This window comes from Leopardus geoffroyi, chromosome D1, assembly GCF_018350155.1.
Source record: "Leopardus geoffroyi isolate Oge1 chromosome D1, O.geoffroyi_Oge1_pat1.0, whole genome shotgun sequence".
NCBI lineage: Eukaryota > Metazoa > Chordata > Mammalia > Carnivora > Felidae > Leopardus > Leopardus geoffroyi.
In genome coordinates, this window is record NC_059329.1 from 98,704,241 (window position 1) to 98,728,864 (window position 24,624).

At 53.6% G+C, this 24,624-nt stretch overlaps 1 protein-coding gene across 10 annotated transcripts in view; it reads left to right on the forward strand.

The window, feature by feature from the left end:
• The window catches only part of DGKZ (diacylglycerol kinase zeta), a 43,370-nt gene continuing 18,746 nt past the window's right edge, over nt 1–24,624 (forward strand). For 2 of the 10 annotated variants that reach the window (XM_045486690.1, XM_045486699.1), the window contains exon 1: nt 9,919–10,109. In XM_045486690.1, coding sequence (XP_045342646.1) covers nt 9,934–10,109 — 176 coding nt within the window. In that variant the 5' untranslated portion in view covers nt 9,919–9,933. Of the gene's footprint in view, nt 733–9,918; nt 10,110–11,987; nt 12,396–24,624 lie in introns of those variants that run through there. The other 8 variants (XM_045486697.1, XM_045486698.1, XM_045486695.1 and 5 more) reach the window with 6 other exon arrangements.

Genomic DNA, 24,624 nt, shown 5'->3' on the forward strand with positions numbered 1-24,624 from the left:
GCGGGCGCCCCACACCCCCAGCCTCGGTCGGGGGCAGGGTTCGTGCCCACCGCCGGCAGCACCCGGATCGCTCCTTCCCTGCCCTGAGCCGGGCAGGCTGGGCGGGGCGGCGCCCTACCCCCCGGACCCCGCGGGCAGGCGAGTGTCTCAGAGGTGACACTCCGGTGCGCGGCTGGCAGGAGCGCGCTCGCCGCCCCTGCTCCGGCTCGGCTCGGGCTCGGGCTCGGGCTCCGGCTCCGGCCGTCCGAGGAGCGCCCCAGCGCGCACGACGCAGTCCCCTGACACCCGCCAAGGGACCCCCGGGGCGCAGGAGGATCCCCGCCGGCCCGGCGCCCGGCAAATCGCTGCTCGCGTCGTCTGAGCCCCGGCGTCGGGAGGGACGTGCGGGCCCCAGTGCTCCCCCCACCCCCACCACCAGCCCTGCCCGCATCGCGTCCCCGGGCCCAGGAGGAAGGGAGACTGAACTTTAGCGGGGAAGCCCGAAAGGCCACAGGAGCCGCGGGAAGAGGACGGCCGCGGGATGGCCGAGGGGCCGGGCGGCGGAGGGCCCCGCGGGGACGGGGCCGGCGGCGGCCGGGCAGCCGAGGAGGAGGTGGTGCGGCGGCGCTGCCGGCGAGGGGAGGAGGCGGAGGTCTCGCAGCCGTGGCCCGAGGGACCCCGGGGCATGGCCGCTGCGCCCCCGGTGGAGGAGCGGTTCCGCCAGATGCACCTACGCAAGCAGGTGTCCTACAGGTAAGGAGAGGGGAGCAGAGGGGAGCGCGACGCTCGGGACCACCCCCCTTTTCGGTCAACATGTACGGAGCACCCGCTGCTTGCTTGGCGCTGCTCTAGGCCCTGGGGATCAGAAACGACCACCAAGGGGTCTCTGCCCTCCGTGTGCAGGGGGAAGGGGGTGCTTCTGGGAGCCCCTCTCTAGGTGAACCGTCCTACTCATTCGACATGGAATTACTGATGCCAAATGTGGACCGGACACTCTCCCGGGCGCTGAGGAGAGAAATAACCAAGACGTAATCCTCACAGACCTCCATCTGCTGAGGAGATCCAGGAGATGACCCCTGGCCCTGCTTCTGGGGGAAAGAGGGGCCCCCTACCGGTTAATAGGCCTTACCTGAACTTTCCTGTGGGCTGACTGTGTGCTAGGCACTGGCTTGTGGAAGTGGTTAAGGCATTCCCTGCCACCAGGGCTGAGACCCTGCTGCCTAGAGATGAAGAAGGAATGCCCTCCCAGAGCCCTTTGCCCCAACGAGTCCTTACTGTCATCCCCAGTGGCAGATTGAAACTCGCACTTTCCACGAATCTTCTTCAGTGCCTTCTGCCTGTGAAAGATTCCCAGCCTCCCTGGTCCTGCCCTCTCTGCCCTGGGGGGTTTCCTGGAGGAATCAGCTGCAGTGGGCCCCGGGGACCAGGTTTATGACTTAGGATGGGATGGGGCGAGGGAGGGCTGCCCATCAAACAAGAGTGGGTAAGTTACACAGAGGAGGGGTCTGAGGAGTGGGTGGAGGGAGGGCAAGGGCAGCCCTTCCCTTCCTCTTCCTCTCCCAGACCACAGCCTCAACTTGGACTCGCTGCCCCACTACACCCTCTAGACCAGAGTGACCTCCTTTGGAGGGTCCAGCAGGGACACTGAGGCATCTGCAGTCCTTGAAGCCATCAGCCTGGTTAGAGAGGATAAGTTTCCTGTCTGTTTACAACGCAGGGACTTGAGATGTGTCTCAGGCTGCCCGGCTTCTCCCTGAGGCTTCTAGGAAGATGTTTCATAAAATTGGCCCAACCCTGGGAGCTTGAAGGGCTTGAATAGGTTATGAGGCCATCAGTCCATGAGAGAAGGGGAGGAAACTTCACCAGCATGAAGTGAGATGCTCAGAATAAATAGGAAGTAAGTTGGGTTCACATGGGCTCTACCTTCACTTTCTGGGGTATGTAAGGAGTCAGGGGTCCACTGGGCTCCATTTCCAGTTCTTCCAGAACACCAGGCTGAGAGGAGGGCATCAACTGTCCCCTGCCTTCTGGTTGCAGATAGAAGAGCCCCTGAACGTCCCCTTGGGGAAGAGAGAGTACCAGGGATTGATGGGGAATGGACATAGAATATAGAACCCTGGAAGAAATATTAGTCTGGGATTCAGAAGCCTGGCTTACATCTCACTTCTGCCGGTAACTTGCTGTATGTCCTTGAGCTAGACAATCTCTCTGTCTCTGAACCTCAGTTCTTCATCTGTAACGTAAGGAGATGACCCCAAGATTTTCCCTGGCTCTGGGGCAGGGACAAACAGCATCTGAAGTTGGAAAGGAGGCCAGAATGGGGTTGAGGCTTAGAGGATTGGAAGTAGAGAATAATGAAAGGGCTGAGATGGAAGGTGTGTGCGTGTGCCCCCCTCCTCACCTCCCTACAGAAGCAATTGGCAAAGGCTGGGTTCCCCCAGGGTGGTTCCTGAATGGAGACCCCTCCACAGCCCGAACTTGAGGCCTCTAGTCATGAAGGATGCAGGGTGACAAACTACGGTTCCTCTCTGGCTGTAAAGGAAACCTCCAGGCCACCTATGTGAGGGCTACAGGAGACAGCCCACATGGGTTCCAGCTGTCACCCCTGGACAGATCACGCAAGGCACCTCCTTACACCCTGCAGTTAGGCCAGGAGCCCAAACTTAGGACCAGAGCAGCACAAGGCATCAAGGCAAGAAGAGCCCCCTGGGGAGAGGGCAGAAGAAGGTCTGGAAAAGCACATGTCCCTTATACCTTTCTGGCTTTTCCCAGGCTGGAGGCTTCCCTCCAATAGTCTCCTGAGCCCAACCCTGGGTGTTTAGGACTTTCTCAAGCATATGGGAGATACTTTTCCTCAAGCCCCCAACTGAGGGGAACCCCAGTGGAATGAGCTGTGTTTCTGGCTAAGCCCTCCCGTGTGGCCTCCGGAACTGGCCTCCAATTCTGCATGGCCTGATGACTTCCTTGTACAGGTTGCTGGGGACTGACAAGAGCTCAGGCCCACAGTGGCCTTTTCCACATCCTCCGCCTGCCAGAGTTCCATGCGGCTCTGGCTCGCAGATAAACCTCCCACCCCGCTGTGAGGAGTTGCTAAGAAAAGCAGTTGAAAGCCCTTCATGGAGAGAAAAGGCTTTTAGACAGAAACGCGGGGGTAAAAAAATCTGAGGGCGAGGGGTGGAAACGGAAGCGGGATTGAGGCCTGGCTGTCTCTGACGTAAGTGAGGACGGGGGGCTTTCAGGAGGACGCTAGAAGCTTTTAGGGATGTGATGGCTTCTGTGAAAAGGGTTCCCACAGCCCCATGGTGGGCTGGACGCAGTGCCGGCAGCTGCTTTAGGTGGATGGAGAGATGTCAGGTCTGTGCCAGTAGTAACTCTTGGTGGGCAAGGGAAGTGGGGGGACAGCTTCTATCTACATCTGGGCTTGAGGAAAAGTATCCATACACTTGAGCAAGTCCTAAGCATCCAGGGTTGGACTCAAGAGACCACTGGGGGGCAGCCTCCAGCCTGGGAAAAGCCAGAGGGGTACAAGGGACTTGGGTTTGGTCTGAAAGGGTCAGAAGATGCACAGCTTGGACCTCTGGAGCTAAGCCCAGTGGTTCCCAAACCAGATCACCTGGGGATCTCTTTTTAAATCATCTCTAAAGCCCTATCCCTGGAGATCCTGCTATATAAGTAGTCTGGGGTTGGGCCTGAGCATCTCAACTTTAAAAACCCCTCCCAGGTGATTCTGGGGATGAAGCAGGTTTAGAAACCTGTGAAGAAGCCGAAGAAGAGAGGTAACATGTGAGCCGAATCACAGGGGTGTGGCTGGCAAGGGGCTCCCCTGTGCTGGGCGCTCTTGTGGCCCCAACAGGACCTGGAAGGAGGACCAGTACCTCTGTCTATAGTTCTGGCCCTGGGCCAGGTACTGTATGAGATGGAGGTGTGGGACACGGTCCTTTCCCTCGCCAAAAGTATGATTTGGTACAAGGCCAAACAGTAAATATCTTGGGCTTTGCAAGCCATACAGTCTCTGTCACTCTGCTCTGCCATTGTAGCACCAAAGTGGCCACAGACAACTTGAAAACGCATGAGCATGGCTGCATTCCAGTGAAACTTTATTTATAGACCCTGAACTTTAAATTTCATATCATTTCCACTGTCACAAATATTATTCTTTTGCTTTTTTTCCAACCATTTAAAATTGTAAAAACCCTTCTTAGCTCACAGCCGTCCAAAAACAGGCAGCAGGCCGGATATGGCCCATTGGCCATGGTTTGCCAATCCCTGATCCAATAGATAGATGGGATGGGACGGTAGGCACTGAGAATTGACCTGGACACTGGGCAAGAGGGCACATGCATTGCACCAATAGAGGCACTGCGGTGCACATGTATGCAGTCTTTGGGGTCAGAGAGACTTGGGTTCGAATGCCAGCCGGGCCCTTCCTAGCTGGGCAAGTCACTTTTACCTCTGACCCTGTTTCCTCACATGGAAAACACGAACAATAATACCCACACAGGAGAATGGCTGGGAAGATTAAAGAAGATAAGAGATGTACAAGTTAGAAGGCCTTTGGGCCTCTATAGCTGGACCTCTGGGGGAGGGGGGTGTCCAGGAAGGCCCCTGAAGGAGGTTGACCCTGAGTGATGGTTGGGTAATGAGACCTGGGAGTGGTGGAGTTTCCCGGAGACTAAGCAAGAACTGAGCACGATGCCTGTCCCAGACTACAGTCCTCCCCCGACCCCCTCCATCCCCAGAGAAGGGTGGGGTGGGGAGGAAGCGACTGGAGGCGCCAACTGGCAGGGAAGGGTGCCCCTCCTGTGGGCATGGGGCTGCGGGTACACAGCTCCTTGAGGGAGGGCCACCTGATCCAACTCTCCCTGCTGCTATTTACCAGCAGCTAAAAATAACCCTGGAGTGACAGGGGAGATGGGGCCGATTTGTAATTTAAATAGCAACAGAATAAAGCAAGGAGCTGCAAGAGATCACATTCTGTCCTGAATTAAAAATGCAAAAACCGGGGGCAGAGAGCTGAGCTGGAGCTGGAGGAGGGGGTCCGCTGACAGAGGGAGCTGGAAGCGGGGAGTCTATCCATTTTCCTTCCTTTGGGAAGGGCAGGGACAAGGCCCAGCCTGGAGATCCTTCCTCCCCTCAGGGACCTGAGACTCTTGCTGACTAGTGAGTCAAAGGCCAAGGAGGGCAGTGCCCAGAGGTGGGGCCAGGCACCTCTCAGGGATTGGGATCCCAGAGAGGGGCTTATCCGGTCCTGTTTTGGCACATAGCATTTGGGACATACCCCCCAGCAGCTCATGCCCCCTACCCCCACACCAGGGGAGCACAAGCCATTTGGGCACTTTGGAGGGAAGATGGGAGGACCAGTTTGAGCACAGCCATTTGAACAGGTGCTTCTCTGGTGTGCTGCTGAAAATGTAGCCCAAGGGCCAGGCATCAGGACGCCTGGGTCAGAGTCTCATTGTTGCTTCAATTTGTACAATTTCAGAACAGAGCATTCAGAGAGGCCCCTCAAGGTCCAGGTCCCAAGGACAAGGGTTAGCAAAGGCTAGGAAAGGCTTCTCCTCAAGGATATATGAAGTGGGTAGGGAAGGCATTAGGACTAGATTTGGCTTCTGATGAGCTCTACTGTGTTTGACCAGTGTTCTTGGCCTAGAGATATTTGCAGAAGGAAAACAAAGCAGGATTCACGGAGTAGGTGGGGGCTTGAAGGCTACTGGACAGTTCACCCCAAAGCCCTTTTTACTCTGTCAGCCTTCCAAGGGCCTGGGCTTTCATCTTTAGGGACTTTTTTCTTTTGGTTCTAAGTGCATCTATCTCCAGGAGGGGGTGATAGGACTGGAGGCATGAGGACTGAAGGGTGCTTCTGCAATCAGGGCTTATGACCCAATACACCGGGGTAGGAGGTTTGAAGGGCAGGAAGTCTGCTGATCCTGCCCTGGGGGCTTGGCTACAGTAGGGGTGGGAGGGAGCTCCTTAGGGCAGATCCAGCTGACCCAGAATAATGGAAGAACCACCCAAGCTCCTCTCACCTCCAGCCTGGGGACCTGGGGTGTGCCAAAGGACAATTTCCAAGAGAGATCGTGGTTTGAGGGACCACCCTTGACTGCAGAGCGCCAGTCCTATACCCACAGCTCTCTTGCCCCAGGGGGAGAGGAACCCAGCCCCTCCTTCAGATTTCTTCCTTCACACCGCTTTAATAAGCCTGCCCAGAAGGGGTCTAATCAAAGTTCCATCTGTCACTAGCCAGCGGCAACCTGCAGCCCCACTCAGGTACATCAGTCTCCTCTGTGGGGGCAGAGGCCCAGCACCTGGGCAGAGGCCAGGGAGCAGTAGGTATTTTGGGCTCTGGGCTGCTCCCAAGGCCCTCAGCAGGTACCTGGACAATAGGCTTAGCTGCTGAGGAGGGATTTAGATTCAAAAAATTCCCTGTGCCTCACCACAGCCACTAGTGCAAACAGGAAGCCCGTCTCCCTCCCTCTGCTCAGCTTCCTCTCCTCACTTCCACGGGAAGTTACTGAGCACACATACTGTGCACCCAGCACCGACCTAGGAGCAGCACAGGGTCCAAGAATTTTGCAAGGAGACAAGACTGACGTGCACACAAGGTCGCATGACATAGGAATGTTCTTGGGAACAGAAGTGAGTGTCAGAGATAAATCAGTGGGGTGGGAATGCTTGGCCCTAGGGCAGCGTTCGAGACTTAGGTGTTTATAAAATATTTGTCATATGAATGGATAAGTAAAAACCTGGAGGTTGGGAAGGAGATTCAAATGAATCAGAGCAGACGAGATTTTAGAAATCATCTGGTCCAACCTAGAGATGTTAAGTGACTCACCCAGAGTCACACAGCAAGGGCTGGAGTTTGAACCAGTGGATCCTGTGTCTGGGGCTCTTTTCACCTTCCCACTTGTGCTTCTTGGGCTTGGGTTTTGAAGGATGGAGATTTTGATTGGTCAAGCATTATGGGCAGACAGGGCAAGGAGAGCACCATAGGCAGAATGGATTGGCAAGGGTGAGGGTGGCATGTTAAAAGAAGTGTGAAAAAAAGAGAGAAGCGATGTTTATTGAGCACCTACTGGGAGGCAGGCACCAGCGTGGTGTGAGCTGAGAGAAAGTCTCCACAGGGAAAGCCTGGACAAAGAGGCAAAAAAGGAAGGAACCAGAGCATAAGGAGCCTCGAAGGTCAGGCCAAGGAGGCTGGCTTGGCTGGTTTTGAGAACAGAGGCTGTCCAGATCGTGGGTTGAGCATTTCGTGCCCTGGTACATTTCTTTTCCCCAGCTCCCAGTTGCTCATCCAGGCCACTGAAAGTAGAACACCTCACCCTCTGGGGCCTCAACAAAGCCCAGAATAATTTTCTTACCCAGATTCCTCTTCCTGTGTGTATCTGGGTGGATTCTGAGGGGTCCCCAGCTCCCCAGTGCTGGCACATGTTGTCCTAGCAACTGCCAAGGGCATCCTCCCCAGCACTGTGCACCTGTCCCTTCCAGCCTTGTCCTCTCCAGCCCTCCTGGGAAGTATTGAGCTTGGAGGAGCACAAGTCCAAGGGGATCCTGGTCTCCTAGTCAGGATTGCTCTGCCTCTCAGAGCCTCCAGCCTGTCCTGCTTCCCCTCAAGAGTCACATTTCCTGCTCTCTGCTGTTCCAGGTCTGCCAGAAGCCTCAGACTAAAAACAAGCCCAGCCCCATTTCCTCTGTTTAACTGCTCGAGCTACTTGCAAAATCCCTGGGAGAGGAGGACATGACATGGCCCTGCAACAGCCTCCTTCTAGAATAGGCCTTGACCTGGCTGGCAGTGTCTCTGATGAGCCACAGCATACAGGACCTGCCTTGAGGGATTCCGAGATGATGGGTTCGAGGGAGAACTGCTGGAAAAAGGGGGTGCCAAGCCTCAGAGTAATCATCCGGCTATGTCTCAACCCCAGAGAGGCAATGGGATGTCTTATTTAAGGATACAGACTCTGGGGTGAGCTTCTTTTTTTTTTTTTTTTTTTTTTAATTATTTTTTTTTTCAACGTTTATTTATTTTTTGGGACAGAGAGAGACAGAGCATGAACGGGGGAGGAGCAGAGAGAGGGAGACACAGAATCGGAAACAGGCTCCAGGCTCTGAGCCATCAGCCCAGAGCCTGACGCGGGGCTCGAACTCACGGACCGCGAGATTGTGACCTGGCTGAAGTTGGACGCTTAACCGACTGCGCCACCCAGGCGCCCCTGGGGTGAGCTTCTTAATTCTACCACTTACTAGCTGGATGACCTTGGACAGATGAGCTTGGTAGCTCTGTGCCTTGGTTTCCCCATCTGTAACAGGAGGAAAATAACAGGAGGATAAGTTTGGTACAAGGGTTCAGAGGTTTCTGGCACAGAAATGTCCAAGAAATATTAGCTATTATTTTATCAATGCTGAGTATCAATTATTCATGATATGGCATGATTTATTAAATAAATATTTATTGAGAAATATGTTCCAGTCATGAGGTCACTACAGCACCAGATGGAGGTTTCCCAGAGCTGGGATGGCGTCGTGTGCATTCCTGTGTCTTCAAGTTCTGTAGCGTAAATAGTGATTGAACTGAACTGAACTGACACCCTTTCTGTCCTCGAGAAATTTACAGCCTTTCTGGGGTAACAAACACATAGAAAGCTCAAGAACAGTGTGATTAAAGAGCAGTGTGATTAAAGAGTGTGATAGAGCAGTGTGATTAAATAATGCTTGAGGAAGAGACGATTTCCATCCCAGAACCAACTTTAACAATAAAAAGTAAGTGTATTCCTTGCTATTCATTTACTAAATCTTCCCGATGGCCTCAAAGTCCAGCAGGCCTGGTTGCTATCCTTCAGACACATCAAGTACATTCCTTACTCAGGGCCTTTGCTGTTTCTGTTCCTTCCACCCAGAATGCTGTTCTCCCAGATAGTCACGTCGTCTGCTCTCTTGATTCATTTAGGTCTGTTCTCAAATGTCACCTCCTCAGAGAGGCCTTCCCTGATTTCCTACTTAAGTAGGAGACCAAACTCTTTCCTCATCAAATTCTTTCCCCTTCACTTTGGCTTCTTTTTTCTATAGAGCACACCCAACATTATGTCATGTATTATTTGTTTCCTACGTGTCTTCCCCACTAGAATCTAAGCTCTGTGAGGTTAGAAGCCTGTTTCCTTGCTCACTGCTATATGGTCTGATATAGTGCTCGATGCATAGAAGATACTCAATAAATATTCACTGAGTGAATTAATTTGTAAACCCTTTACCTCTTATTTAATCCTCACCAAACTCCATGAGCCCAGTTATTACTATTGCCCCCCTTCCATCTTACAGATGAGAACACTGAGGCCCAGAAAAGCTCCGAGATATATATTCATCAGTTTTTCTGTTTCTATCCCACCTTACTCCAGAAAGGATTTAACGTGACTCAGAGAAGTAGCCCTCTCTGATCTGATTCAGTAAACGACAGGAACGGACCATGAGCCCACATCTTCTGACTCTGTTCTGGTTACTTTTCTCACTCCACCGCTGTCCCGTGTGCCCACCCCCAGTCTGATGCTGACAGAGGTGTTAAGGAGAGAGAGGTGTGTAGGGGCTAGGCACTGCCCGCCATGTAGCCTCATAGTTGTGATGAAGAGATCTTAGCAGGACCAAATGGTGACGATCCGAGAGGCTGAATGGAGAGGAAGGCCAGACTGAGGTTGAGGTTCGGGTTCCAGCCCAGGCAAGCCAGGCGGCTGAGTGGCAGCCTCTGACTCCGGCTGTCTCCTGGCAGCTGGGCTGGGCTTGTCCTCACCTGCCTGCCTCTTGCCCTCCCATGCAGCCTCTCTTCCCAGCCATTCTCCTGCCCCAGTCAGCGGAAGGCGCCTACAAGGCCTGTGGTCCTCTTCTGGGGCAGCCCGCTGGCCTCTCGCAGCCTCTCCCCCCCCCCCCCCCCCATCAGGAAGTGCCGAAAGAGGAAGAGAGTCGCCGGGCAGGATGAGCGTACTGGGGGCTGGCCACAGAACCGGGGGAGGCTGCGATGAGGCCACAGCTCTGGGCCCCGCGGAGGCGCTGGGGACAGAAGAAGGGGAACGGCCGGGGGCACTGAGGCAGATGTGGCGCTACCGTTCCTGGGACGTGCCACAGATCCCAGCAGAGGCCCCCCAGACACAGTAGGTACTCGAGGTGGCCCGGGAATGGGCATAGCAATGTCTGGCCCTCTCTGAGTCCTTTATCTGTGGGGGGGGGGGGGGTGGTGGTGGCAAAAGTGAGGTTACCCACCCGTTGTCCAGAGGCTCTGCAGAGGCTCAGCAAAGGGCAAAGGGTTCTTGACAGGGTGAGGGGAGTTCTGATGTTTGAATTGCTGGGAGGCAGTGTGGTGGGAGGCTAAGAGTTGAGCGAGCTAGTAATAGGAGGATCTGGGAAGCACAGCCCCCACAGGAATGTGGCGTTGGGTGTTGTAACGCTGTGTGCAAACTCCGTGGGGTCTTCAGCTGCCTCCGGTCCGACACTGTCAGAGCTTGGGGTCAGAAACATTGGGAAACATCCTCAGAGGGAACCATAAACCCCAGGAGGACAGTGTCAGACCCATTTGGGGATTTCACTGCCCTCCTTCTGGCCACCCTGGCACCTGTGCTGGCTGGAGGGCTGGTACCCCCACCTCCCTGGTCACACTTTCTCCGGGCCTACAGGAACCTTGAAGGACACTGGAAGGAGGTTCTGAGCTTCTGGGCACTGGTTGTTTCTCAAAACCACAGGTTTGCCCCGAGCATTGGTTATATGTGGCTGGTTAAGGCTGGAAAATGGGCTGCCAGAACCCCAGAGAAGAGGGTGAAAGTGAAGGTGACACAGGATGTGGCTTTGCAAAAGGAGTGCTAGCAGAAACAGCGGGCAACTGATGTGGGCATCGGGGTGACACAGTTTGGGAGGAAGAGGACCGTGTTCTCCAGGTTCCTGGCCTCCCCTTGTCAGCCCTGTGGGGACTGTCAGAAGCTGCCCCAGCCGTTGCTTCCCAAGCACGTGTGCTGGTTTGCCACCCCAGTTGACTGCTCTGGTTCCAACTGCTTTCCTCGTCTCTAGAGGGGGACAACCTCTGTTGCCTTTGGGGGTGTGTTTGCAAGGCATATTTCTGGGTGAGTGATGTGTGTATAAGAGGGATGTGGCAACGTGTAACTGTTGTCCTAGGGGGTATTCGTGAGTAGGAGAAAGATGTGTACGTCCTCTGTGGGTGTGTATGTTGGTGAATGAGAGTGTGGTCCTTGTGTGTATGTATGTATGAGTGTGTAAGAAGTGTGCAGGTGACTCCTGTAGTGTCAGAGATCTACAGGATCCACTGGGTATTGTGTTGGGAGAACACTGTGTTAGGAGTGTGTGAAAGGGTTGGAAACAACTGTGAATAGCTGAGGAGAGATTAACTTGTATGAGAAACGTGTATGTTCTTTGCTGGTGTGTGCCAGGGTCACGAAGTGACTTTGGTCCTTGGTATATATATCTGAGTGTGAGAGGCTGGGGTGGGAAGTGTTAGCTTAAGTAATGAGTGAGCCTAAGTGTGTGTGAGAGGCGTGTTTGTTCTGTGTATGGGGAGCACTGTGTGACTTCTGTTCCTGGGGGGTGTGATTTGGGAGAGCCAAGGGGGTAAGTGTGGAGACGGTATGAGTGGTTGTGAGTGGGCACAGGGGGTGCAAGAGAGGTGTCTATACCGGTGTGGCTGTGGGAGGGGAGGGGGGGGGGTGACAGCTGCCCTCGCGAGTGTTCGCTTCTGACTATGTAGGTTGTTCGGGGAGGGGCTACGGGGAGGAAAAGATCGTGTGCGTCTGGCTGCGCTCAGCGCGGGCGTGTCAGGCCGGAGGAGATAATGTGGGATCCAGGAGGACCAGCCCGGGGATGGGGAGGCGGGGCCCCCGTGCCCCCGCGCCCCCGCCCCTTCCTGGCCCCGCCCCCTCCTGGCCCCGCCCCCACCGGGCCTCCGAGGCATGTTGCGGCGCGGCCGGTGGCCGGCAGAGGGCGCCGCGAGCCGGTGCCGCCGCGCAGCCGAGGGGGCGTGCTCGGCGACGGGCAGGCAGCGGCCCGGCCAGCTATGCGGGGTCCTGCGGCCTCGGCTGGCGGCACTTCCTGGAGCCGCGGCGGCCGCTTCCCGGGCACCTGGGCGTGGGACGCGGGGGCGCGCGGCGCGGGGCGGGCGGAACGAGGGCGCGCCATGGCCGCGGCAGGCGGCGCGGAGCCGGCGTGCTGAGCCCCGGCCGCCCGCCCGGCATGGGCGTCTCCCGCGGGCCCGCCGCCGGCCGGGGCTAGGGCCGGATGGAGCCGCGGGACGGCAGCCCCGAGGCCCGGAGCAGCGACTCGGAGTCGGCCTCCGCCTCGTCCAGCGGCTCCGAGCGCGACGCCGGTCCCGAGCCGGACAAGGCGCCACGGCGCCTCAACAAGCGGCGCTTCCCAGGGCTGCGGCTCTTCGGGCACAGGTGAGCGCGGCGGCGGCGGCGGCGGGGTGGGCACCGAGATAGCGGGCGGATACCGCTCCTGGCACCGGCAGGCGTCCCTCGGCCGTCTCGGGACTGACACCGAGTGGAGGTCTCCCCCGGGCACCGGCGGTACGGGCTGCCTTGGGTTGGCTCCGCGTCGGGGTCATCCCTCAGCGTCCCGGCACTGGCACCGCATGGAGGTCTTTCCCAGGCACCGGCAGCTTAGCGTGCCTCCTCTGTGGTACCGAGGCAGGGTCAGCTTCCAACTTGCCTGCAGGGAGAGAGAAGCACCTAAGCCCCTTGGCACCAGCAGGTAGGGCTCTCATGGCTGGCCGCTCACCCCTTCTTGGCACTGAGAGAACAGGGCCCCTCTGAGCCTCCTGGCCATAGTGAGGTGGGGGTCACGCCATCACCCTCCTCCCCTCCGCCCCCCGGGCCTCGGTGGGGCCGTTTGCCTACCATCACTGCATGACATCTGCAGAACATGGCCTCTGTTGATACTGTCACAACACATGGCTGTCCCAGAGCACTGGTTACTGAGCTAATTGCTCATCACTTTAAGCCTCTCCCTGGGATTGGGGGGTGCCTGGCCACCTGTGTTCTATATTGCTCTTAGTTGGTGAAGAGACCCCAGTCTCTACCTCTGCTAGGCAGTAGGCATCTCTCCCCCTACCCGCTTCCAGCCCTTGCTGGGAAAGGGATGGGGTGGGCTGCAGTCTGGAACGTGTGCTGGCTGTTCAAGCCCCAGCCTGCCCCCTCCACCGGCACACCAAATGTCATCAGCAAAGCCTGGGACAGGGCTTTGACCAGGACTCTGGTGAGGAGCTGGGGACGGGTGTGGAAAGATTGAGTACAGGCAGCTCATGGCATGTGTACCAGTGTTGGCTTGGAGCCGCTTCCAGCCATGCAGCCTTGGTGTAAGGTGAGGGAAGGTGGGGCCCCATGAGTATCCCACCTGGCTCCCTGGGCTTTTTCTTAACTGACTCCTGCCCTTCTCCAATGGCTGGGGAACTTGCAGCCAATTAGCTAAGGACCCCAGAGCCAACTCAGGCTGGACTCTGATCACTTGGAGCCTGCCCAAGGCCTCCCTCTCACTTTTCTTTGGTTGCCCAGGCTTCAAGGCATTCAGCACAACCCCCTCTCTGAGCTTTGCCCTGATCCTTCCCGGGGTAGACTTTACCCACCAATAATGTGGACAGTTTTCTCCTATTGTGCGGGTTGGCGTCCCTGTAATGCTGACCTATGCCCTCTGCCAGCCTTACCCTGGCCAGGGCCCTGTTCTTTGTATCTGTGTCACCAAGCACACCCAGAGATCAGGATTCTCACACTGGCAGATGGAGCTCTGTGGGCTCTTATGAAGCCACACAGGCTTCAATGTCATATAAAACAGGGCAGGGAGCAAGGCTTTCGTACCTCTGTTTTGTCACCCACAGCCCTGCAAGATGGAGCAGTTTACACCCAGCTCTGCAGGATGTAGTCTCCAGTTTTCGCAGGCTCCGGAGGGGGAGGGAGGGGCTCCACCAGAGGCTTCCTGTCCCTGCCCACAGGGTACCAAGCGTTGAGTTCTTGTGACCTGTGGCTGTGCCGGTTTTGAAGGGCACAGGTTTGTGCATGTAGAGGTGAACTTCAGGCACATTCAGGAGGAAGAACAAGAAGCAAGAAAATCAACAAATACTTTACATAATTCTCTAACATAAGCAGAACAGGTGTTATTTTTCCATTTTTATAGATGAGGAAAAACACGGGCTTAAGGAGATAAGTAGTTTGCCTAGAGTCACATAGCAAGTAAGAGGCAGAGATAGAGTTGTAACTCTAGTCCAGAACCCTTTCTGTATACCAGGTTCCTGAACAAAACATCACGATGACCTAGGGAGCTTTAGGAAATTCAGATTCCTAGATCTTATCCTTAGCACGCCTGACTCATCAGGTCTGGAGGTTGGGCCTGGGTGTTTTTTAAAGCTTCCCAAGTGTTTCTAATGTGCTACCAAGTTTGAGAACCACAGTATTACATCACTCTGGGGATGGTAAGTGATCTGATAGGCTGCTTAATAAGAAGGAAATCAAACGGCACCTCTGGAAGCTTGTAAGGAGTGTCTCTGCATAGTAGCACTGTGCTGGGGGCACTGGGGCATTCAGAAATTAATGTATTTGGAAAACCAAGTAGAGTCAGGGAGAGGGCAGTGGAGGAAAAGACCTCCCTGATAGTCCTGGGAACTCCCGAGAATCAGATGCCCACTGAGGCTGACCCCCACCCCTTGCTTTGATTGGAGGGAGGGGGGCAAACATTTGGAATAGTGCACTTGCCTTGGGCACTGCCCCTTTAATGTTTTTTATTTGGTCCAGCTGGTTGCCCATCTCAGGTAAAGGTCCCGGTGCCCCAGCTGAAGCCAGCGTCCCCGTCTTTTCCCTAGGCTTCGTGCTCATCCTTAACCAGGCTCTCGTGCTTCTCACTGGGTTTCCGCCCTCTGCATTCACCCTATCCTGTTCCCCTTCCATCCAGTACACACCTTAGAGCTTGGGGCTGAGGGACCTGCTAAGTGAATTGTCAGTGACTAGAAGGGAGGACCGAGGATAACAGATTGCTGGTGACTGCTAAAGCTGGGTTGGGAATTCTGCATTCGGATCTTGGCTCAGTGGTTGAGTTCTATAATCGGCGCTCTGCTGTGGGCTTGGGAGGGGTAGTGGTGGTATATGGGCCGCGTGTTCATCATTCCTGATCTGGTCAGGTACAACGGTCTCTGAATGACAGCCTCTTTTGCATCTTCCTTAAAGAGGCTTGTCCTTGAAGCCCATCTCAGACCCCTACAACTGGCTTCACCCTCTTGAAACCTGGGGAGCAGTAAGAATCCCTTCTCTTTCAGCGCAGTAAGACAAAAAGCTAGGCCATGATCCTCCCAAGCTCCATCCCACCTTATGGGTCCTTGCTGGGAACCATCAGCCCCTCCTGGAAGAGGAGGTTATAGGCCCTGCCCAAATCCCAGGGCATATGGGTTTTCTTCCCTCTGTTCTTACCCTTCAGATCCTATTGGCCTAAGGGTGGGGGGGTGGTCGGTCAGAAGTGAGAGGGAAGGTGACTCTGTCTCCTCCTCATGGCCCACCTGGAGAGAGGACTCACTTATCCTCTGGCTCGGTCCCAGCAGCCTGACCCAGGGCAGGCCATGCAGCTTGTGGATTAACTGGTTTTGCACCCCAGGGGCATCAGAAATTACCTGGCACTTCACACACCTAGACGTAAAGGAGCCTGGGCCTACAGATCCCCTGGGAGCCTGATCATTGGCTCTGCCAATGTCATTCGTTCCCAGAGGGCAGGAAACGCACCTGTGGAACAAGTTTGAAACAATAGGTCCCATTCAGAGGTGATGCTGCATGGTCCGGAAGTCCAGACTGGTAGAGGGTGCCCATTGGGGTGCCTGAGCTGGAGTTTGGGTTGATTTTGCAGTGGTTGAGGAGGCACATGTTGAGGGATGCCTCATGCAGAGGCGAGAACCCCTGTCTGTGGCACCAGGATATCTGGGAGCAAAGGAACCTCTTTGAGTTGTTTGTCTTAGGCTGATGCTGGGAGTGGCCCAGGTGTCCAGAGGACCAGGTGCAAGCTAGGGTCCCTGGGTTCCTACCAGTTTGAAAAGAAAAAGGGACCCCAGTGGCTGAGCTGTGCATCAGTTCACCCCATTCTGCCCACCCACCATGCAACATTGTGTGCCATTGTGGATCCATCTGAGGTTGGGAACCAGGATAGGACTCTCATAGTCTTCCTCCGCTGCCACACACCCACCAGAGTCTCTCTGGCTTACAGGTCGGGGGAAGGGTTGGGCGACTCTTGTCATTTTGTCTCCTGCCATACTCCCAAAAGGTCAAATCTCAGGATACAGAGCCACCCAGCTGGCAAAAGAGAACAGGAGAATGTGTGTCCTCCCAGGCAAGGACAGAGAAAGGACTGAGTGACCCTAGTCAAAGAAAGCCTAAGTCCTGGGCAGCTGGAGGTAGGGGAAAAAGAATCAGACTCTCCTCAGCTTCCTGGAGACCTCTCCAGAATTCACCAGTCATCCCCCAAGCAGAGGAGGAAGTGAGTGGGCATATTGGCCCTGAGGCTTGGCCTGTGCTGGGCTCTAGGTGAAGCAGGGGTTGGGTCCCTATATCCCTACGAAGGCAAGAGAGAAATTTAAGGTCCAGAAGCTGATGGGCAACTTGTCCTTGCAGTATTTCTGTAGCGACACAGGGGGGCGACAGCTACCATTGTGGAGAGGGTGGTGGGAGGGGAGATTCTCCTTCCAGCTAGTTCACTTGTACCAAACACCTGCTTTGGGTGGACCCACGGATACCTCCTACTGGCGAGTTACCTGCCACTCTGGCTGCCAGGGCCGAGCCAATCAGAATGAGGCAGAGGGCAGGCTAGGCGGGAGCTTTCACATCACCTGGCCCAACCCCTCCCTCTCCCTAAAGATTGAGGCCTGGCGATGTGGCCTTGACTGGGCCAGAGTCTCACAGATAGCTAGGGGTTACCTGGGACTCCAACACTGGTCCCCTAACCCCCGTATCATGTCAATTTGTACCACAGCTCAGGACCCCACAGTCTTCCTTGCTTTCTGAGGAATCCTCATCTGGTGCCTTCCAACCTGCCCTCCTCCCTTCCCCCTCTGCCTCTCCTTCTGGAGGCTGCCACTGCCACCTGAGCAGTTCTGAACGTCAGCATGGGAGGCAGTGTAGATGAGAAGAGGGAGCACCTGCCTCTAGGCTCACCAGCTCTCCTCGTTCCTGGGCGAGATTAGTGGGTGCTACCAAGCACTCATTTCTTGCTCCCCAGGACTGCTTCCTCAGTTTCCTTTGTGGAGCCCCTGATACCCTTAGGTATCAGAACTGCCTCCATAGTTCTCAACATGGGACCCGCCTGGCATTCTAGTCACAGGTGTGAGCCTTGGAAGGCAGTTCTGAGTGGGAAGAGTGGACAGAGCAGTGACCAGATGCCCTTGAGGAGCAGTCTGTCATTATCGAGCTTTGTTTTTTGCCCCCTTCCTCAGTTGAGACACCAGGGACTTGGTTAGGTGATGGAGAGCAGGCTTGAGTGAGGTCCAGGGCTCCGTGGCTGAGGGAGAAGAGGGGGAAGCTGAGGACAGGAGCACTCCCACCCTCCCCTACCCTCCCCTGCATCCAGGTGAGTGATGCACCAACTCGTCTTCGGCAGAGTTAACAGACGCCCGAAGCCTGTAAATCTATCCGGTTCGTGTAATCCTTGCAACACTCTTGTGGTTGGCTTTATTCCCATTTTACAGATCAGAAACAAAGGCTCAGAGAGGTCAGAGGCCTGGCCCGGTATCACACAGCTCCCACTGGATCTTTTCACAACATAGGCTACCCTACCTACTAGCACTCTTTTCTTCTGTTTTATTTTCCCATCTCCAAACTGGTAGAGCCTATAAAGGGGTTTGAGCGCTCTGTAAGATTAAGAGATTTTTGTCTGGCATGGGAGTGGAGTGAGACCCATGAGATCTTCTTCTCCTAGACCCCAAGGGAGAACTGCCACCAGGACCCTAGCTTCAAGGCTGGGTGGGAGGACCCTTGGTAATGGGACTATGGGAGTATGAGGGAGAATGGGTTATAAAAGCAGATTGTCATGTGCTTCCTGGCTGGGTGTGGAGTGGAGGGGCAAGTCTGTGATCTTTTATCTTGCTTTCAAAATGCAGGTTGCAGAAGACTGGAGAAATTTTCAAAGGAACCCTTGATATTGCCCTGAGGTCACTGCGTGGCCTGTGGCCTGTGGCCTGGGGAGAGGTGCTAGGGAAGAGAGCACAGTGCACTGGGTCTCATTTGTACTCAGCATCTCACGGTGAGAGGTCTGAAGAGAGAAGGGCCCCAGAGCCCTCTCCCTCCCTTTCAGAGACCTCCTCCCCCTTGTGCCTGGCACAGTGCCAGTCCAGAGCTCCCACGTAGAGGCCTCTCCCCTGCCAGGGCTGAGCCCGATCACAGCACATGCCAAAATAGCTGTCTGGGAGCCTGGGCCTGCACCACCCACGCCCCGGCATCAGCATCTCGCGGGTTAACAGCTTGCCTGGCTCTCCGCCCCCCCTTCCCCAGCTTGCTGACATTTTACTAAGGCGGGGGTGGTTGTGAAAGGGAGCAAGCTGGTTCCTGCTCCCCAGCCCACACAGACACCCCACTGACACAACCTGCCACCCGCTCACCCTCCTCTGGAAGACATCCTCTGGGGGGAGACCTTCCGGCCCCACAGACATGGGGTTCCTACCATGAGACAGTGAAAAGGACACAGCTGGGGTTCCATGCCACTGTTGAGACCCATACATGGAAGACCCAGGGTGACCTGAGAGAGCGGTCTTTTTTTTAGAAATTATTTTAAAACTCGGGGCACCCAGAGGGCTCAGTCGGTTAAGCATCCGAGTCTTGATTTTGGCTCAGGTTACAATCTCATGGTTCGTGGGTTCGAGCCCCGTGTCAGGCTCTGTGCTGGCAGTGTGGAGCCTGCTTGGGGTTCTCTGTCTCCTCTCTCTCTGCCCCTTCCCTGCTCACTCTTTCTCTCCCCCAAAAATAGATAAACATGAAAAAAAATTTATTCTAGGGGCACCTGGGTGGCTCAGTTGGTTAAGTATCTGACTTTGACTGAGGTCATGATCTCACAGTTCGTGGGTTTGAGCCCCACATTGGGCTCTGTGCTGACAGCTCAGCCCAGAGCCTGCTTTGGATTCTGTGTCTCCCTCTCTGTATGCCCCTCCTCTGCTCACACTCTGTCTCTTTCTCTCTCTCAAAATTAAATAAACATTAAAAAAATTTTTTTAATTTATTCTATTAAGAAATTATTTTAAAATCTTTTAAAAACTACAAATTATTTTATAATTAGAAAAGGGGCACCTGGGTGGCTCAGTCAGTTAAGCATCTGACTCTTGGTTTCAGCTCGGGTCATGATCTCATGGTCGTGAGTTCAAGCCCTGCATTGGGCTCAGTGCTGTCAGTGAGCAGCCTACTTGGGATATTCATTCTCTCTTTCTCTCTCTCTCCCTCCTTCCCTCCATCCCCCCTCTCTCTCCCCCCCTCTCTCCCCCCTCTCCCCTTCTCCCCCTCCCTCCCTCCCTCTCTCTCTCTCTCTCTCTCTCAAAATAAATTTTTAAAAAAGTACACAGAATAGCATAGCACCTACCACTTAGTTTGGTGAAATCTTATCACTGTGCCATGTTTACTTTAGATAGAGATGGGAGCCCCATGTCTCCCTCCTCAGAGGAAACCACAATCCTGATTTTTTTTGATGTTTGTATTCTCGTGTCTTTTAAAAATTTTTCCTGCATAGGCATTTATCCACAGCAACATATAGTACTGTTTTGTGTAGTTTTGCACTTGATATAAATGGTATGCTGTACATATTCTGAATTTAGGTTTTTCTCTCCAGGTTGTTTTGGAGATTTAACCATTTTGAAACATGAGCTCTGATGAACCCATCTTGATTCCTATATACTATTCCTTTTTGTAACTGTATGGCAAGCTGTTTGCCCGGTACCCTCCTGATGGACATTTAGGTTGTTGGCAGTATTTTTGCCATTGCAAGCAATCCTTCAGAGACTACTCGAGTACACAGCTCCTTGTGTGTTCAGTCTACCAGCGTGTGGTTACAGAGTGGTGTTATCTTCCACTTAGATAGTGGTTGCCAAGTTATGCTCCAAAGTGGTTGTCTTAATTTTTAGGCCTCTGGAGTTATTTCCTTTCTTTAAAGTTTTGGTCAACTGAAAAACTGGTTACAATGAACAAGCTTTCAAGCTCCCATGAGGAAGACGAGGTGCATTTTATCCCTGTTTATCAGATGAGGAAATTGAGGCTCAGACACGGTAAGAGACTTGACTTGAGGTCCTCTAGCTGGTCACATGCAGAACCCCTCTGGACCTTTGAGTCTATAAACCCTCACAAAAATTCTGTCTCCTGCAACCTCTCAAAGAGATTTTAGACACAGTATCTGCCTCAAAGGCAGGAAAAAACCCCTCTGTGTGGTGCATGGAAGCAGGGCAGGGGGCGAGGGGGTGCTGGGGCTCACAGGTGATTCTGAGATCTTCTAGGGGGCGGAGGAGGGAGCAACACAGACAGAAAGCTCAGAGAGGGAGTTAAATTTTGAATGAGGGATAAGGCATAATGCTGCTCTGGCAGATGGGGAATGGGGACCTGCTACAGATATAGGAGAAGGCAACAAGATGGACCCGTCACGAGGGAAGAAGGACTTGGGGGCCAGCGGAGAGACTGGGAGACATATCAGCAATCCCATCTGGGATCAGTTTCAGTGTGTGCCTCTAAGACACAAAAGCTCAGCCCAAACCAGCAACTCCCCCACCCAGTGCTGGCAAGAAGGCCTCAGGAGCTGGCCAGCCTCTGGGTCGCTGTGCCTGAAACCCTTTGCTCTCAGTTTAATCCATGAGACTAAGCCTGGACCATTCACTTTTTCCTCCATTCACTCATCAAACCACGTCCTGCACTTCTAGACCCTGGGGATGCAATTATGAGCAGTTCATGGTCCCAGGAGCTCACAGTTTGGGGGGTGAGGGGGAAACAGATTTGCAGACTAGCGCTGATGGCCGAGAATAACTGAGGGAGGGCCTGAGCGTGGGAGCTGCTAACCCCCCGGGAGAGGGGGCTGGGAGGAACTTTCCACCAGAGCCCATGTCTGAGCCAACTCTGAAAAGACAAGAGGAAAAAGATGAGAAAGGTCACTAAGCAGAAGAGGGGAGTGGTACTCCAGATAGACTGCTGGGTGCCAAATGCACAGCCACAAAGAGACCTACTAGACGTAGAGAGAGGGATTTCAAGAATGGCCCTAGAGCAGAGTCCGAGTTGGAATCCCAGCTCTGCCACTTACTAGCAGCAGCCTGTTAGACCACAGGCAAGTTATCTCATCTCTTTGTGCCTCGGTTTCCTCACTTGTAAAAAGGATATGATAATACTGTTCATTTTTATGAAGTTCAATGGGTTTATATTTGTAAAATGCTTAGAACGGTACCTGGCACAGAATGAGTTATGTATCTGTCAAATAAAATGTAAAAAGTACAGGAGAGATGGGAGAGGAGGCTGAGAAGCCATTTGAGTGCCAGGCCCAGGGCTTGCATTTTGCCCAGCTGAGAGGGGAAGGCCAATCAGGAGCAAGTGGACACTCTAGAATGAACTGTGGTACCTGTAGGAGGACGGCTTGAGGGGGGTGGCCCTCCAGGAATGGATCAGTCATTGATTTCACAGACGTTTCTCCAGAGCTTGCCAGGAGCCCGACCCTGAGACAGGACTTGGGACGTGAAAGAGACACTGAGGAGCTTTAGCGAGGAGCTCGGAGCTAGACCCCGAGCCCAGCCCCCAAGCACCTGAGTCATTCCTCTCCCCTCCTTGCCCACCTCCCTCATGTTGGCCAGTCCTGCTGTCCAGGTTTCGTAAGCAAAGCCATGGAGAGCATGGAGTGGGCTGTGGTGCCTAGCCCAGAAAGGGGTCTCGGCTGTCGCTCTTTAGGTCCTCCGGAGGAGGGGAAGGTAGCTGCTGAAAAAAGGCTGTTGCCATCCCGTTGCGCCCAACAAAGAGAAGTGGCCTGGGCCAGCCCGGGCCTTGTGGTCAGGCCTTGGGTGCGGTACCCGAGGCGGAGGAAGCCCTTCTCTTCCCTTATGGCTCTCACCCCTCCCCCACGGAATTCCCTTTTCCTTCCTTCTAAGCTGATCAGGGGTAAACACTGGACTCCCGGCCAGGCACTGTGCTGGGCATGCCCAGATGCACTAGACCTGGCCCCTGGCCCCCACGAACTTGTGGCCTGGTGGGTGAGAGGGACGAGACATGTGGATTTGAAAGAATTAGGGCTTCCAGGTCCAGTGGCAGCAAAGCCAAATAAGAAGTGTGAAGTTACCAGTGGGAGTAATGAATTCTTGGCTGGGGCAGCTGTGAGCAGGTGGGATTTTGATATAAGGTGGGAAGGGGCCAGCATTCCGGGCAGAAGCTCACAGCAGTGAGCTCGGGCACAGCCAGACTGGGGGACACAGAATATAGGTTGGCTTGGTTAGAGCCCAAGGGTTTGTGTCAGGGCGTAGGAGGCTGAGTTAGTGTCATACAGCAAAAGCCACATTTGCTAGGCCTGAGGATTTGGAATGCATTCTGAACCAGTGGTTCCCACAGTACGGTCCTGGGGACGCCCTAAACCCTTCCAGAGGATTGGTGAGGTCAAAACTGTTTGCATAATAATACTTTCAGAGCCGCTCTGGTTCATGCCTTTTTCACCCCGTTGATGTTTGTACTGATGGTGCAAAAGCAATGGCAGCGTAAAGTGGCTGGAACTTTGGCACAAACCAAGGCACGGCCCGGACGTGAACTGGAAGCCATTGTATTCTTCGCACTCACAACAACAACAAAAAATGCAGTAGGAAGTATTTATTTTATAACACCCAGATCCTTCGGTATACATCTTTAAATATTCCGTGTGAAGAAATGTGAAGTGTACGTTAAGGCACTTTTGCTGCTAACTGGACTACGATGGTTGTCTTGAAAAGCTGTTTTGCGGGGCGCCTGGGTGGCTCAGTCGGTTAAGCGTCCGACTTCAGCTCGGGTCACGATCTCGCGGTCCGTGAGTTTGAGCCCCGCGTCAGGCTCTGGGCTGATGGCTCAGAGCCTGGAGCCTGCTTCCGATTCTGTGTCTCCCTCTCTCTCTGCCCCTCCCCCGTTCATGCTCTGTTTCTCTCTGTCTCAAAAATCAATAAAAACGTTAAAAAAATTAAAAAAAAAAAAAAAGCTGTTTTGCTGCTGAGTTGCGAGCTGTACTAGTTACAGTTTTTAAGGAACACCATTATAAGGGCATCTGGGGGGTTCAGGCCGTTAAGTGTCCCACTCTTGCTTTTGGCTCAGGTCATGATCTCACGGTTTGTTAAGTTCGAGACCCGCATGCAGCAGGCTCCATGCTGGCCGACAGCACAGAGCCTGCTTGGGATTCTCTCTCTCCCTCTGTCTGCCCTTCCCCTGCTTGTGCTCCCTCTCTTTCTCTTTACTTGACACCTGACCAAAAAACTCTTCAGACTTGGGTATTTGACAGACATTTTCTCAAAAATGAATGTAGTGAGCTTGTCACTTCGAAAACACTATCAGGATCTGTTGCTAATGATAAAATTTGAGCCTTTGGAAAGCAAAAATTAGAAATCATGTATCCACTGTCTAGAGCCCGACAGCTTCCTAGGACTTTACTGATGAGACCAGTAGTGATGTTAGCAAGTGTGATTTCTTGATTTTGTATAAGGAAATGTGTCAAAATTTGGAACGTCTGCATAACTCAGTAAAATATATTTTCCAATGCTTCATGTTACAAAATTCAAAATGCAAGATAGACCAGTGAAAAGTTCATTGATATGGTTTCAGATTCCAATAGCCGCTAACCTTTAAGAAACTACCACCTGTCATATTTTGATATAGTAGCAAAGAACATCCATAATTGCCTGAAAAGGCTATTAAAATACTCTTCCCTTTCTAACTACATGTCAGCGTGAAGCAGAATTTTCTTCATACACTCAACCAAAACAACATACCATGACAGATTGACTGCAGAGGCAGATGTGAGAATCCAGCTGTCTTCTGTTAAACCAGAAATTAAAGAGATTAGCACAAATTAAAACAGTGCCCCTCTTCTAGCTTTTCCTTTTTTTTTTTTTAATAAAAATATGTTGGGGCGGCTTGGTGGCTCAGTCAGTTAGGTGTCCATCTTCGCCTCAGGTCATGATCTCCCAGTTCATGAGTTTGAGCCCCACGTCGGGCTCTGTGCTGATAGCTTAGAGCTTGGAGCCTGCTTTGGATTCTGTGTCTCCCTCTCTCTCTGCCTCTCACCCACTTGTACTCTGTCTCTCTCTCAAAAATAAATAAAATATTAAAAGAAATTAAAAGTATGTTATTTATATTAACATTACAATGGGTTTATTGTTTTTAGATGAGTTAATATTTTTAAAATTTCTCAGTTTTAATTTCTGATATTGGTAAGTAGTAATAGTTCTAACCCCCATAAACCAAACCTTTTGGGGATCTTCAGTAATTTTTAAGAGTGTAAAGGGGTCCTGGGGCCAGGGAGTTTGAGAGCTGCCACTCTAGATCCTAGAGAAGCCAGGAGTGTAAGCTGGGAGGGGGGTGGCATTCTGGACAGAATGGGTGTGACGTGGGCCGACCTCTCCTGGACACATGCCAGGGCAGTTCTGACAGGCCCCCTCAGCAGGGCTGGGAGATGCAGGATTGAGAGTCCCAGCTCAGC